This window comes from Protobothrops mucrosquamatus, unplaced genomic scaffold (assembly GCF_001527695.2).
Source record: "Protobothrops mucrosquamatus isolate PMUCROS unplaced genomic scaffold, P.Mucros_1.0 scaffold245, whole genome shotgun sequence".
Taxonomy (NCBI): Eukaryota; Metazoa; Chordata; class Lepidosauria; order Squamata; family Viperidae; genus Protobothrops; species Protobothrops mucrosquamatus.
Window position 1 is genome coordinate 326,785 of NW_015386595.1, and position 12,571 is coordinate 339,355.

General features: G+C 34.1%; 1 protein-coding gene across 2 annotated transcripts in view; it reads left to right on the top strand.

The window, feature by feature from the left end:
- SORCS1 (sortilin related VPS10 domain containing receptor 1) overlaps window positions 1-12,571 on the top strand; it is a 424,943-nt gene that overhangs the window by 199,491 nt on the left and 212,881 nt on the right. For both annotated transcript variants that reach the window (XM_015814373.1, XM_029283822.1), the window contains exon 3: window positions 8,209-8,308. In XM_015814373.1, coding sequence (XP_015669859.1) covers window positions 8,209-8,308 — 100 coding nt within the window. The remainder of the gene's footprint in view (window positions 1-8,208; window positions 8,309-12,571) is intronic.

Consider the following 12,571-nt stretch of genomic DNA (forward strand, 5'->3'; position numbering starts at 1 on the left):
GTGGAATCACCAAAAGGACTAACAATAACAATAGGGGGTCATTAGCTTTCATGTGATCCTTCCTGAAGTTTCCTCTCGGTAGTGAGGAAAGGGGTGGGGATGAAATGCCTGAGACTGTCTCTGGGAGAAGGGGGTGATGGGGGTGGCTAAAGGGGGGACCCCTTTAAAATCTTGAGTTGGAAAGCTTTCACCCCAAGTCTTGTTTAGAACGCCTGCAACCATCTTCTCTTAATAAAGATGCCTATTGGAAGAAATATTCCAAGAGTTCTGTCTTCTTAAGATGCAAAGTGAAGATGCCAGCAGAAAAGCCGGCGAAAGCTTGGGTCATTATTTATTTATTAAAACCTTTTTAAAAATTTTAAAGGGTTTTGTTTTCCTGGTGCTCATTTATGTTTATATGTTTATATATATATATATATATATATATATATATATATATATATATATATATATATATATATATATATATATATATATATATATATATATATATATATATATATATATATGTGTGTGTGTGTGTGTGTGTGTGTGTGTGTGTGTGTGTGTGTGTGTGTGTGTGTGTGTGTGTGTGTGTGTGTATGTATGTGTATATAAACAAACAAACATGAACACCAGGAAAAATTTAAACTAGAAAAGTTTAATAAAATACCGAGCTTTCGTCGGAAAACTACCGACATCATCAGGGCTTAACGCCAGTTAAGTCAATATATTATTGACATATGTATTTGTGTGTGTGTGTGTGTGTGCATGTATGTGTGTGTGTGTGTATGTATTTATGTATGTATGTATGATGTATGTATATGTATATGTATATGTTTATGTAGGGCTTTTTTTCTCATAGAATGCCCAGAACGGAGTTCCAGTACCTTTTTTGGATGGAACTTTGTAGGGTAGACAAGGCGGGTTGTATGACATGTATGAGTTCCGGCACCTTTTTTTTTTTTTTTTTTTAGAAAAAAAGCACTGTGTATATGTATATGTATATATGTATGTGTTTGTAAGGCTATAAAAACATCTTGTTAAAATCATATTGAAAGCTGTGAAAGTGACATGATTTCACTTCATCATCTTAGCAACCTAGCACTTTACCAGCATCCCTAACCATGGTTATAGTCTCCCTACTTAAATTAATGGTTATGATCGATTCTAAACCAAAGGCAGACTTTTAGTCTATAGGAAATCAGACTCATTGTACAGTGGTTTCACACCACCATAGAATCTATTCCAATTCCCATCAGTTCCTCATTTCATATGAAGTAAAAAGTTTTTAAAAGTGCAATGGAAGTTGCACAGCTGCTTATCCCTGCCAAAGAGAAGGTGGAAATAAACATAAATCTTGCCAAGCTCTCCTCTTAATAAATCCAGTCAATCATGGCTTTAAAGGGCCAGGGTGACTAAGGCTCAGAACCTGAGGAAATATGAACAAGAATTTTCCTCCCAAGGATAACCTTTCATCTGAAAGGTCTTCAGAGCTTCCCTGGGCAAAACAAAATTTTGCCTTTCCCTCCTGATTCAGGATACATCATAGAAGGGAAGAAGCTCAGCTGTTGAATTCAACTAATATTGTAGATTAGAGATGTCTAAAACTGCTTTTAAAGGATGTATATTTTTTTTGTAGAGTCCCAATATACTAGCTGGCGAAGGAAAAATTAAGCAGTAGAATAGGTTTGAGATTTCATTAGTCACTAAAGAAGTTGGAAAGAAAATTCACCCATTATTTTTGAACAAATGCAATAATTGAATGGTAAAGGTTGATATCTTAATGCTGTGGAGATTTTATGAAGATATTTTGCACTGGTAAACTTTAAAATGAAATAAATTTCATTTTATCTAGCTAGCTCCAATAATTAATTATAAGGCTTTTGTGCAGTGTAAAAACAAACTTTAGAATATTCAAGAGCTCAAGCATAGAAAACATTAATATGTTCAGCATTTGGGGTTACAAATAAATAAATAATTTTCATGCTATTAAGTTATATTCTAAAATATGCATTACACCTGACACCCTATGTATACTTCTAAAGAAAATAGATGGCAATTTTCTTACGGTTCATGTGTTCAGTGGATGTAGATTGCCTATTATCCTTCCTAAAATGTTACAAGGAGCCAATGCAGGCCTGAGCACATGTATGCTAATGGAATTTGTGACTTTAAATAACAAGTGCAAATACCTTGTTATAATACTATATAAATTTCATTTGCCTGACAGGACCCCCCCCCCCCAAAAAAGAGAAAAAAACCTAATGAATAATAATGAAGTTATTTAAATGCCTCATTTTTTTTTTAAAGCCACAAATATGACAATACCTAAGCTATTCTAGGTATGCCTAACTATGTTTGAGCTAAATTCATCAGGTAAGAGCTGTGTGAATGCATTGGAAATGCAGTACAACTTTTTTTTAGACAAAGTAACAGTGATTAAAATCAAATGTTTATTTTTCCTTCCTTGGGTGCCCCTACAAAATAGCACTGAAACACAGACATCTTAAATATCCAACTCTTTCTTTTCTTCCTTTGTCCTTCACTTATCTACTCCTGATTCAGGAGAATTAATCCCTAAGATGAAGACATGTGGGAGATATCAGGGAGGAAGAGGAACTCTATGATTTAGTTGGAGTTCTAAGTAGCTCTGCCCAGTTACAAAAGATGAAAACTTAATGGTGTTTCCTGTTTATACCTTTTAAAAGAGGTACTTGCTTTATAGTTGGAGATGCTAGAGAGTGTTCCTGCTATAGTTGCTTTCAGTTATGCATTCTTCCCTCATTCTCACATCTCCCTGGTTGTCCATTGTTCCTAGTCTGATGAAAGCCAGTGGGAGTTTATTATTTTTCACTGGGTAATAATAAAGGTTTAAGAAGCTAGGAAAGCATTAAAGATAAGATTGTATAAAGAAAAACATAATACTGACACATATGTTTTAGCTACTACTTAACCAAAGAAGTGTAAGATCCCATACTTCACTAAAATTCTCTTCTTTTCAAAGAAGAATGTCAAAACCAGATACTTTTTCATCCAATTGAATGAGAAACGATAGAGAAAAATGCAGATTTCTTTTCCTGTCTTGAATTAGGTCACCGAGAAATAAATAAATGAATAATTTTTAAATATGGGCTTTTATTATATCAATAGCACTTAGACTTATATACCACTTCACAGTGCTTCACAGCCCTCTCTAAATGGTTTGCAGAGTCAGCATATTGCCCTCAACAATCTGGATCCTCATTTTACCTACCTCAGAAGGATGGAAGGCTGAGTCAACCTTGAGCTGGTGAGAATCGAACTGTTGAACTGCTGGCAACCGGCAGAAGCAGAAGTAGCCTGCAGTATTGCATTCTAACCACTGCGCCCCCATGGCTCTTATTATATAGTAAATTAACACACACACACACACACACACACAGAGAGAGAGAGAGAGAGAGAGAGAGAGAGAGAGAGTTTAAAAACAGCATTATAATGAAAGAAAAGTGAAAGGAAAAAAAATAAGAGGACGATTGGCATTCTCTATAAATACCTGGAAATAAATTCCACTGTGCTGCAGAGAGAAACATTCAGTAGAATATGCAATTAGGAGTTTATAATGTATACTTTTTATATATTTAGATTAATAATGAGAATCTATTTGGAATAGTGGTTAAGGTATAAGGTTAAAAACTGTGTGATTGTGAGTTTTAATCATGCCTTAGGCACAGATTCAGTTGTGTGACCTTGGTCAAGTCCTTTTCTCTCAGCCCTAGGAAGGAGAGAATGGCAAACCACTTCTGAAAAACCTTGCCAAAAAACAACAACAACCCAAACTGGAGTCTCTTGAGAATCCAACACAACAGAATAGAAGGAGAATAGAAGGTCACGAGAATAGAAGGTCACGAGATCTAGGAGCCGAGTGCAAAAGGCACCGTTCCTATAAAAACAGCCATCCCACTTACGGCTAGCCACCCTGATGAAGCCGGCAGGAGGCCGGCGAAAGCGACAAAGCAATCTGCTACTGTTTTCTCACTCCAATCTAGGAGCATTTTTTGCAGGTAGACTGTGACAACGGTAAATACTTTCATTCAGTAGTGTCCAAATTTAGGAGATAACCTGTAGAAGTCTCTGCAATTTTCTTGGCAGGGTTTTTCAGAGGTGATTTGCTATTGCTTCCTTTCTAAGGTTGAGAGAATTTGACTAGACCAAAGTCACTCAGCTGACTTTATGGCCAAAATGGGACTAGAATTCACTGTCTCCCAGTTTTTAACCTGATGCTTTACCAATCTAGCTTTCAATTGTTATTTTTATGATGTTGAAATGAATACTGTTCAGTTTTGGAAATGTTAATAAGAAAATAAAGAAATGGAGCTGCAGAAAGTATAGGGACAGCAGTATGAACATTAGCTAGGAAATATCAGCTAATAAAAGCAGAATGGATGCAGAAGTATGCTTTTGACATACATAGGGTGACATTTCAGATATAAAAAAAACTGTTGATCCTTTGACTGCTCACATGTATTTTCACCTTCAAAATATCTCATTGTGAGTCATCTCCATGATCTTTATACTAGTTCAAAAACATAGGGTTCTGTTTTAAGTAATAAATCATAATAATGCTTTCAATAAAGGAAAGAATAGATTGTAGTTGCATAAATGATCATAGGGAAAAAACTGGAAAATCTGAATAGGAGATCATGAAGAACAAAATAAAATTTCTTAGCGTTCCCTAAGCTTTTGTTTGCATTCACAGAAATCAAAAATTACAAGATATAGAAAAAAATTAGGGAATAGAAAGTACCTCTGATTAAAATAGGTAATTTGCAAGTTATGAAAAATATACTGTCAGACATGGGTCTAGTCTTTCTTTATTTCATAATTTTATTATTGAGACACACATTTAACATAACTGAAATTACCCAAGGTATTTTTTCAGGAGGTAACTGGACTTTCTTGTTTTTCTTTGAAGACATTTCACTTCTCATTCAAGAAGCTTCTTTAGCTCTGACTGGATGGGGGGGAATGGAAGGATTTATATACCTTGCAGACAGCTGTCGTTTGCATTCTTTTAGAGAGTCATTGAGGCCATTTGGAGGTTTACCCCTGTCCTCAGGGTCACCTGAGTAGTGCAAATATGTGTGGAGCTGAAGAAGTTTCTTGGATGAAAAGAGAAAACTTTCCAAACAAAAACAAGAAAGTCCAGTTGTCTCCTGAAAAAGCACCTTGGGACAACTATGACCTGGATGACTGAGAATCTCCATAGATATTTAGCTATGCACTTTGGGATGAATACCCTTCGAATGGAATATAAATGGATTTCCACAAAACATAGCAGACTACAGGAACCATTTGCGCTTCAGTTTGAGATGCAGACAACACAGACTCATCCCCAACAGCCTGTGCCTGTCGTCAACAGTGAAGGGACACAAAAGAAAACATCCTGCAGCCAAGAAGGCTCCACACACATTCTTGGATGAGAAACGAAATATCTTTCAGAGAAAAAGAAGGAAGTCCAGTTGCCTCCTAAAAAAGTACCTTCAGACAACCATGTCCTGGATGACTGAGAATCTCCATAGACATTTAAGTGAAATTATCATTCCTAGAAAATATGAATAGTTACTATTTGCTGGAATAGAATCAGGTGCTAAAGTATTTTATGTCTTGCTGTGGAAAAAATAAATTAGAATAAACATTTTGAAAATTAAATATTAAAATAGTTATTGAGAGTCAATTTGGTCTAGTAGTTAAGAAAGCAGGCTAGAAACCAGCAGACTGTGAGTTCTAATCCCACTTTAGGCATGAAAGCCAGCTGGGTGACACTGAGTCAGTCAGTTTCTCTCAGCCCAACTCACCTCACAGGTGGTTGTGGTTGTAGGGAAAATAGGAGGAGGAAGGTGTGTTGGATATGTTTGCCGCCTTGAGTTATTTGTAAAAATAATAAAGGCAGGATACAAATAAATAAAATAACTGTTTAGGAATCAGGCAATGATGTCACGCTTTGGTGACAATCTGGTTCGTCAATTCTTATTGCAACTAAACCTTGCACTTTTGAGAAAATGCCAAAAAGAAAAAACAAATTAAAACAGTTATTGAGGATTTGTATATAACAACAGTAGATATTAAGTTATGTTGAATCTTGCCTTGTAATTTAACCAATAATTTAACCAACAATTTAACCAATACTTTTACTCAAGAATTAAATCTTTGTTTTATGTTAAAATGTGTTTTCAATATATTATTAATTGTAGTTGGGCTAACTGAAAGATTTTGCGCTTAACATTTTGTATCATGAAAACAAGAAAGAGGGAAGAGGAACAGTGTATCAAACAAATGAGTGTTGGAAAGGAAAATGAGTTTTAGTTTTTGAGAACAATTTTTGGGGCCTGAAGCAAGAGGAACATTTTTTACTACTATTTCAATTTATAGTAATTAAATAAATAACAGGAATTGGGCTGACTATAAATGCATTAGTAAAAATATTTAATTATATAGCAAATGTTCTAAATATAAATAAATTGTATTTTTAATTGCCAACATTTTGATTGCTACAAAGATTATTCTGGCAAAATATTAAAAAACTGCCACAATTTGAAATATTAATAAGTGGCTATTTAAGATATGAGAATTGACCTAAATGGGTAAATTGATGGAAATGAGAATAGAAAAAAGGAATACACAATTTGATCTAAATAATTTTCCATTTTTATTAGATATTGGATTGAGTAATTTACAACATATATTTCTTTTCTTAAAACAGTAAATTGTTTTGATTTACAACCTTTCTTGCCACAGTTGTTAAGTGAATCACTGCAGTTGTTAAATGAATCTGTCCATTGACTTTGCTTGTGAGAAGGTTGCAAAAGGTGATCTCATGACCTGGGACACTGCAACCATCATAAATACAAGTAATTTGCCATGTGTCTGAATTTTGATCACATGACCACGAGGCTGCTTCAATGGTTGTAAATGGTAATAAGTCACATTTTTCAGTGCTATTCTAAGTTTGAACAGTCATTAAACAAACTGTTGTAAGTTGAGGACTACCTGTATTCACAATACACAAGCTGAAGGAACTAGGATTTTGGTGAATATATATATAAGCAGTATATGGGGCAGGCTATTGTGCGTGCCCCTTGTCCTCCATTTTCTCCAGTAAATATCAAGAAATCTAAGACTGAATGGTGCATACTATTTTCTAATTGTAGGAATGAATTACCTTGTTATTATTTGTTTATGTCACATAAAGAGTTTCTCTGGTATATAATAAATGTTATCAGTTCAGTTTTTAATTGCTGTGAAACAAAGCATAATACATACAAAGTGGTCAAGAAGAATCTTAATTGTATGGGCACTTAAGACTATGTTGATAGTTTGTGCCCTTTCACACAACTATGTTTATCTTCATGATTTGATTCTGTTTAATTATTGTCGTTCATCATTTTCAAAATTCCTTGATGTTTCCATTGTTCTTGTAACATGAATGAGTGAACCAAATAAGTCATCATCAATTACATTATCCTCCAAGAAATAACAAGTAACGAAATTCATAAGTAGAGAATCCGAAATATCAAAACCTGTTTTAGTGTAGGTAGTGTAGGGGGTATATTTTAAAAATTAATTGGTAATAATCAAACAGAAGATTCCATTTAAGAAGGCTTCTCATCTGGAAACTATGATTTTTTTTAAAGCTCATTTGAAATATACATAGGAATAATGCAAATGGTAAGTAAGGAATTCACAATTTTGGTTAGTGATGTATAGCTATAGCCTTTTGGAGCATTATTAAATAAATCATGAAATGGATTACGTAGTACTACTTGCAAAACTGTGATAACTGAAAGGACAACAATATTTTTCAATATGAAAGAATAGAGCAGTAGACAAAAACTAATTCAGCCTCTTGTTATCCTGACATTTGCATTAATGACAAACATTACCTCTTCAAACCTGATTGACATTTCTTACTGAAACATTTATTTTCAGTGACACTGAAGATGCAATTTTAATTTTTTCTTAACCTAATTTAAATGCAAATATTAACTCTTCCCATGAAGGCATGAATACATACTTAAGTGTCATCATGTACAGTGTGAATCATAAAAAAAACCAAAACAAAACAAAAGAGGAATAACTACCACCTTCTGAGAGCTATTTTGTTCGAAGCTGGAGAGCAGCCAAAACAGTTTGCATCTTATTCTTGCTGTAGTGTTTATGCTTACTTACTAATGTTCTCTGGAATTGCAGGTCAACTGATTATGGGACAACATATGAAAAGATGAACGACAAAGTAGGTCTGAAGACCATTTTGAGCTATCTTTATGTCTGCCCAACAAATAAGCGCAAGGTAAATTAAAGAATATGGTTGCATTTAATTATGTCAAATTTGACTTGATTTGTTAGTTATTATTTACATAGCTGTGTTAGTATACGTTCTTCAGAAATAAAAACAAGCTGTTTAGGCTTTGAATTACATTATATTCATTCCAGCACAAGTTTCCTGATATGTTCAAGTGGGACTTCTGAACAGTATAAAAAAGGCTGGGCTGGGAGGAGGAAATAGCAACAGTGAAATCTCCACACACTTTAATACAGTCTGTTGGTGGAGTTTTTGCTGGCTGGACACTATAAAGGATGGCACTGGGATGACTATGGTGGATCTGAAAGAGGCCGTGCAAGATGGAAGGGCATGGAGAATGCTAATCCACAGAGGGTCAGACATGACTGAATGGCTGCTGCTGATGATGACGAAGCTACAATAATTCCATGAATGAGATAAATTTTAGACAGAAAGTTTAATGCGAAGCTTTGTCCCATCCTAGAAGTAAAACAAGTGGAAGCTGACAGCTAGGAGAAAGCCTGAAGTCATTTTTATTCCTGCCAAATAAGGATGAACTCTTTTTTTTTTTTTTTAAGGCTCATTAAGATGTTGGAATGACATCTACAGAGACTAGATTGTATTTAAAGTTGTTTGCCTTTTAAGTGCTTCCAATAGTGAAATGAAAAGGATTTGACAAAATCCTGCAGAGAAAATGTATCCCAAAGCCTAGAGGGTTTTAATCATACAGGCACCCCACTGAGAAACAATTTGTAAAAGGTTTTTAATGCGGAAGTACTCATAAAATTCAGGTGGTTAAATTTTGCTCATTTTCTTTACCTGTGAGCAGCTTACCTTAGAAGAGAAATTTGAATTACTAAAAGAAATGCTTTTAAAGAAAGCTGAAATTATTTTTTGGGAGGAGGAGAGGGAGACAATTTCTCTAGTATATATGTAGTTACGTTGATGCATGGATGTTATGTGAGATCAAATGAGAAATAAGGAAGCCAGTATTGCAAGCTAGTAAATAATACCATAAACATATACATATACGACCACATACAATTACTACTAATTTTGAAAAATAAGGAAATAATTATATGGATTTTAAGAGAATTAACAGCAAAAAACTGATCAAGACTTTGAATTAAGAAAGTTAAAAACTTATTTTCCAAGCTTTCTATTTTCTCTTTGATTGTTTAACTTCTATAGTTATCTGTATTACTAATATTAAATTTTTTACTCTTACTTTTCTTCCAAATTTGCAAATCTTTTTCCCATTTTCTCTTCAGTTGTAGCCAGATCCCTTTTAGCTGATACATTCACTGATGTAATTAATCATGTGTGACATTCTTCCCTAATTCTTCAAATGTCCTTATAAAATCTCTGCATAATCTCTTTTTCTGTTAATCCCTCTGTAAATGATCCTCTTCTCTTCTGTAATTTACATTGTGTTTTTTTTGGGGGGGGTGTTTGGTAGTGGCCATTTTTCTTTCTCTAATTTAGAATCTAGAAAGAGGAGGTAAAATGTAAAAGACAGAAATAATAATAATAATAATAATAATAATAATAATAATAATATAAATAAAAAATAATAATAAATTAAGAGATAAATGGTGATCTAGACCAGTATTTCTTATGTTTAGCAACTTTAAGAGATGTGGAGTTCATCTGGAAGTTGAAGTCCACGGATCTTAAAGTTATCTAGACAATGAAGCATTATGTTGAACTAAGAAAGAAATAATTTTGTTTAAGATTGAAAGCAATTCCAAAGGAACATGGTAAAGATATTAGAGAAGAGTTGTTGAATCTTTAATAAAGTTTTTACAATGGGATGAAGAATATATAGATGAAGAAATGAACAAGTGTACAGAATTGATACAAGATATGGAAATTAAGAAAAGTATCAAGATATAAACTTGCGCACTTTGTCAGGAAGAAGAAAAAAACTAGGTTCTGCAATAACATTTTAATATGAAATGAATTCAGAAATAATTCTGCTATATCTATTATGACACTATAATTTTCTAAATTAGGAAACGCTCCTGGTCCAAATGGACTATCAGCCTCCTATTATATATATTTTGATGATGAACTGTTACAATCTTTTTTTAAAATGATGGATTCTATTTTGGACAGTAGTAGTTGCACAGGTACAAACATCACATTAAATTCCAAAGAATGTATATACATACAATGATAGTAGGGACTGCCATCATCATTCTACCACCATAGTGGCAAGACAAGGACATGCATGGGATGTACTATTGACAGATAGTTGAAGTGGCTGACATTGGAAAATACCACCAGTGGCTGGAAAGGGTTGGAGTAAAAGACATAACTAAAGCACTCATCACAGCAGCATAATAACAAGCACTAAACACCAGATCCATAAAAGCAGGGGTCTACCATATTACACTGTGCAGAGAGGCTTCATAGACCATTTAATACATAATGTAAGATATAGACAGGAACAGCATATACTGAATGGTGCAATAAACTAGTTAGCATTGGGTACAGGAGCATCTGCATGGTACATGAGTTAGACCCTCCCACAAGGGAGAATAACAAGGCTAAGATTCTATGGAAGTTCTAGATCCAGATAGACAGGCAGGTACTGGCTAATCAACCAGCAGAGGTCTACAAAGATCAGAATCATTCAAGCCGTCATATTCCCTGTGACACAATCAAAATCAAAGTTGGACTTTAAAGAAATAGAAAAGAGGAGTACTGATACTTTTGAACTTTAGTGTTGGAGAAAACTCCTGAGAATATTGTGGACAATCAAGAATACAAAAAAAGGGATCATTGAACATTTCAATCCAGTATTACCTCTTGAGGCACAAATGACCAGGCTCAAATTATCCTACTTTGAACACATTATGCAAAGAGCCAGTTCTCTGGAAAAGGGTCTGAAGCTAGAAAAGGTACAGAGAATATAAGAATAACCAACAGCAAAGTGGATGGACTCAGTTACAGTGGTGATGAGTTCCATTGGGAGACTTGAAGCAATAGATTGTCATGGAGAACATCCATATATATGGTCACTAGGAATTAAAAAAATGGCATATTTCTCTCCCTCCCTCCCTCCCTCCCTATCTACCTACCTACCTACCTACCTACCTACCTACACACACACACACACATATACACACACATACAGTATCATTCTTTTATATCATATTAACGGGTTATGCTATTATATAAATTATATAAAAAGCTGTTTCCTTGAAATGAAAGCAAGCAATATACGCAGTGGCAAATAAAAAATAATGGTGTAGTAACTGTCCTATCAATAGCAAAGAGCTACAGCAGTGGCTGTAGTAGTGTTCATGGAAGCATATAAATGAAAAGAAAAAAACGGGTCCCAGTTTTAGTTGCAAAGATGCCTGTAGAATGCTTTAGTTTAGTATGTCTACCCTTCCCAGCTTGGACATGGAGCTATTCCTTCTTAGCATAGATATATTTTGTAGGCAGATGATCAATGCTTTTCAGCAGAGGTAAGACAGAGCAAATAATGCAGTGAAGGATATGGATTTGCAAATCAATGCATTCAAGAACAAGGTAGTTGTGTCTGACAAGAGAGAAGAATTGCATTTATTTATTTTGTTGTTGTTTTCTATTCAGCCACAGGAAGACTCTGGCAGTAAGATCTAAGTAAAACTTAGAAAACAATCTTCACGACTATTATAAAATTAAAACAAAAATACAACAAAGGTAAAAACATATAAAGTATGAGAGTTAGAAACAATCTGTGTAGAGATCCTAATTTTCAAACATTTTCTTTAAAAGGTGTTATTACTCTGTTGAATGTCAAGCATATAGGGCCATTCAGATTTCAGGGGACTACATATTCCACAGGGGTAGGACAGCTGTTGAAGTTTTATATAATTAGCAAAGATCTAGATGCAGCACTTGCAACTAGTAATGCAGCCCTACAAGATAATAAAAATATAAAAAATAAAGAAGTTTGTTATCTATATATTTTAATTATATTATATATTTTATATGTGGCCAATACAATTTCTCTTCACTCAGTGTAGCCTAGGCAAGCCAAAAGGTTGGACAAACATGATCTAGATCAAGCAGATATCTGGATCTATCCTATCTGAATGTTTACTAAGATTAGAAAAATTGAGAAATGTTAAAACATGAAAATATTGATTAAAAGGTGGAAAATAGTATGCAGTCTGTTGTAAGAAATGAATGTTTGTTCAAAGAAGTGAAAATGGCTATTTATAACTATTATACTACTAACCAAGAGAGTTGATAAGTGCTGGGCTGCATTAACAA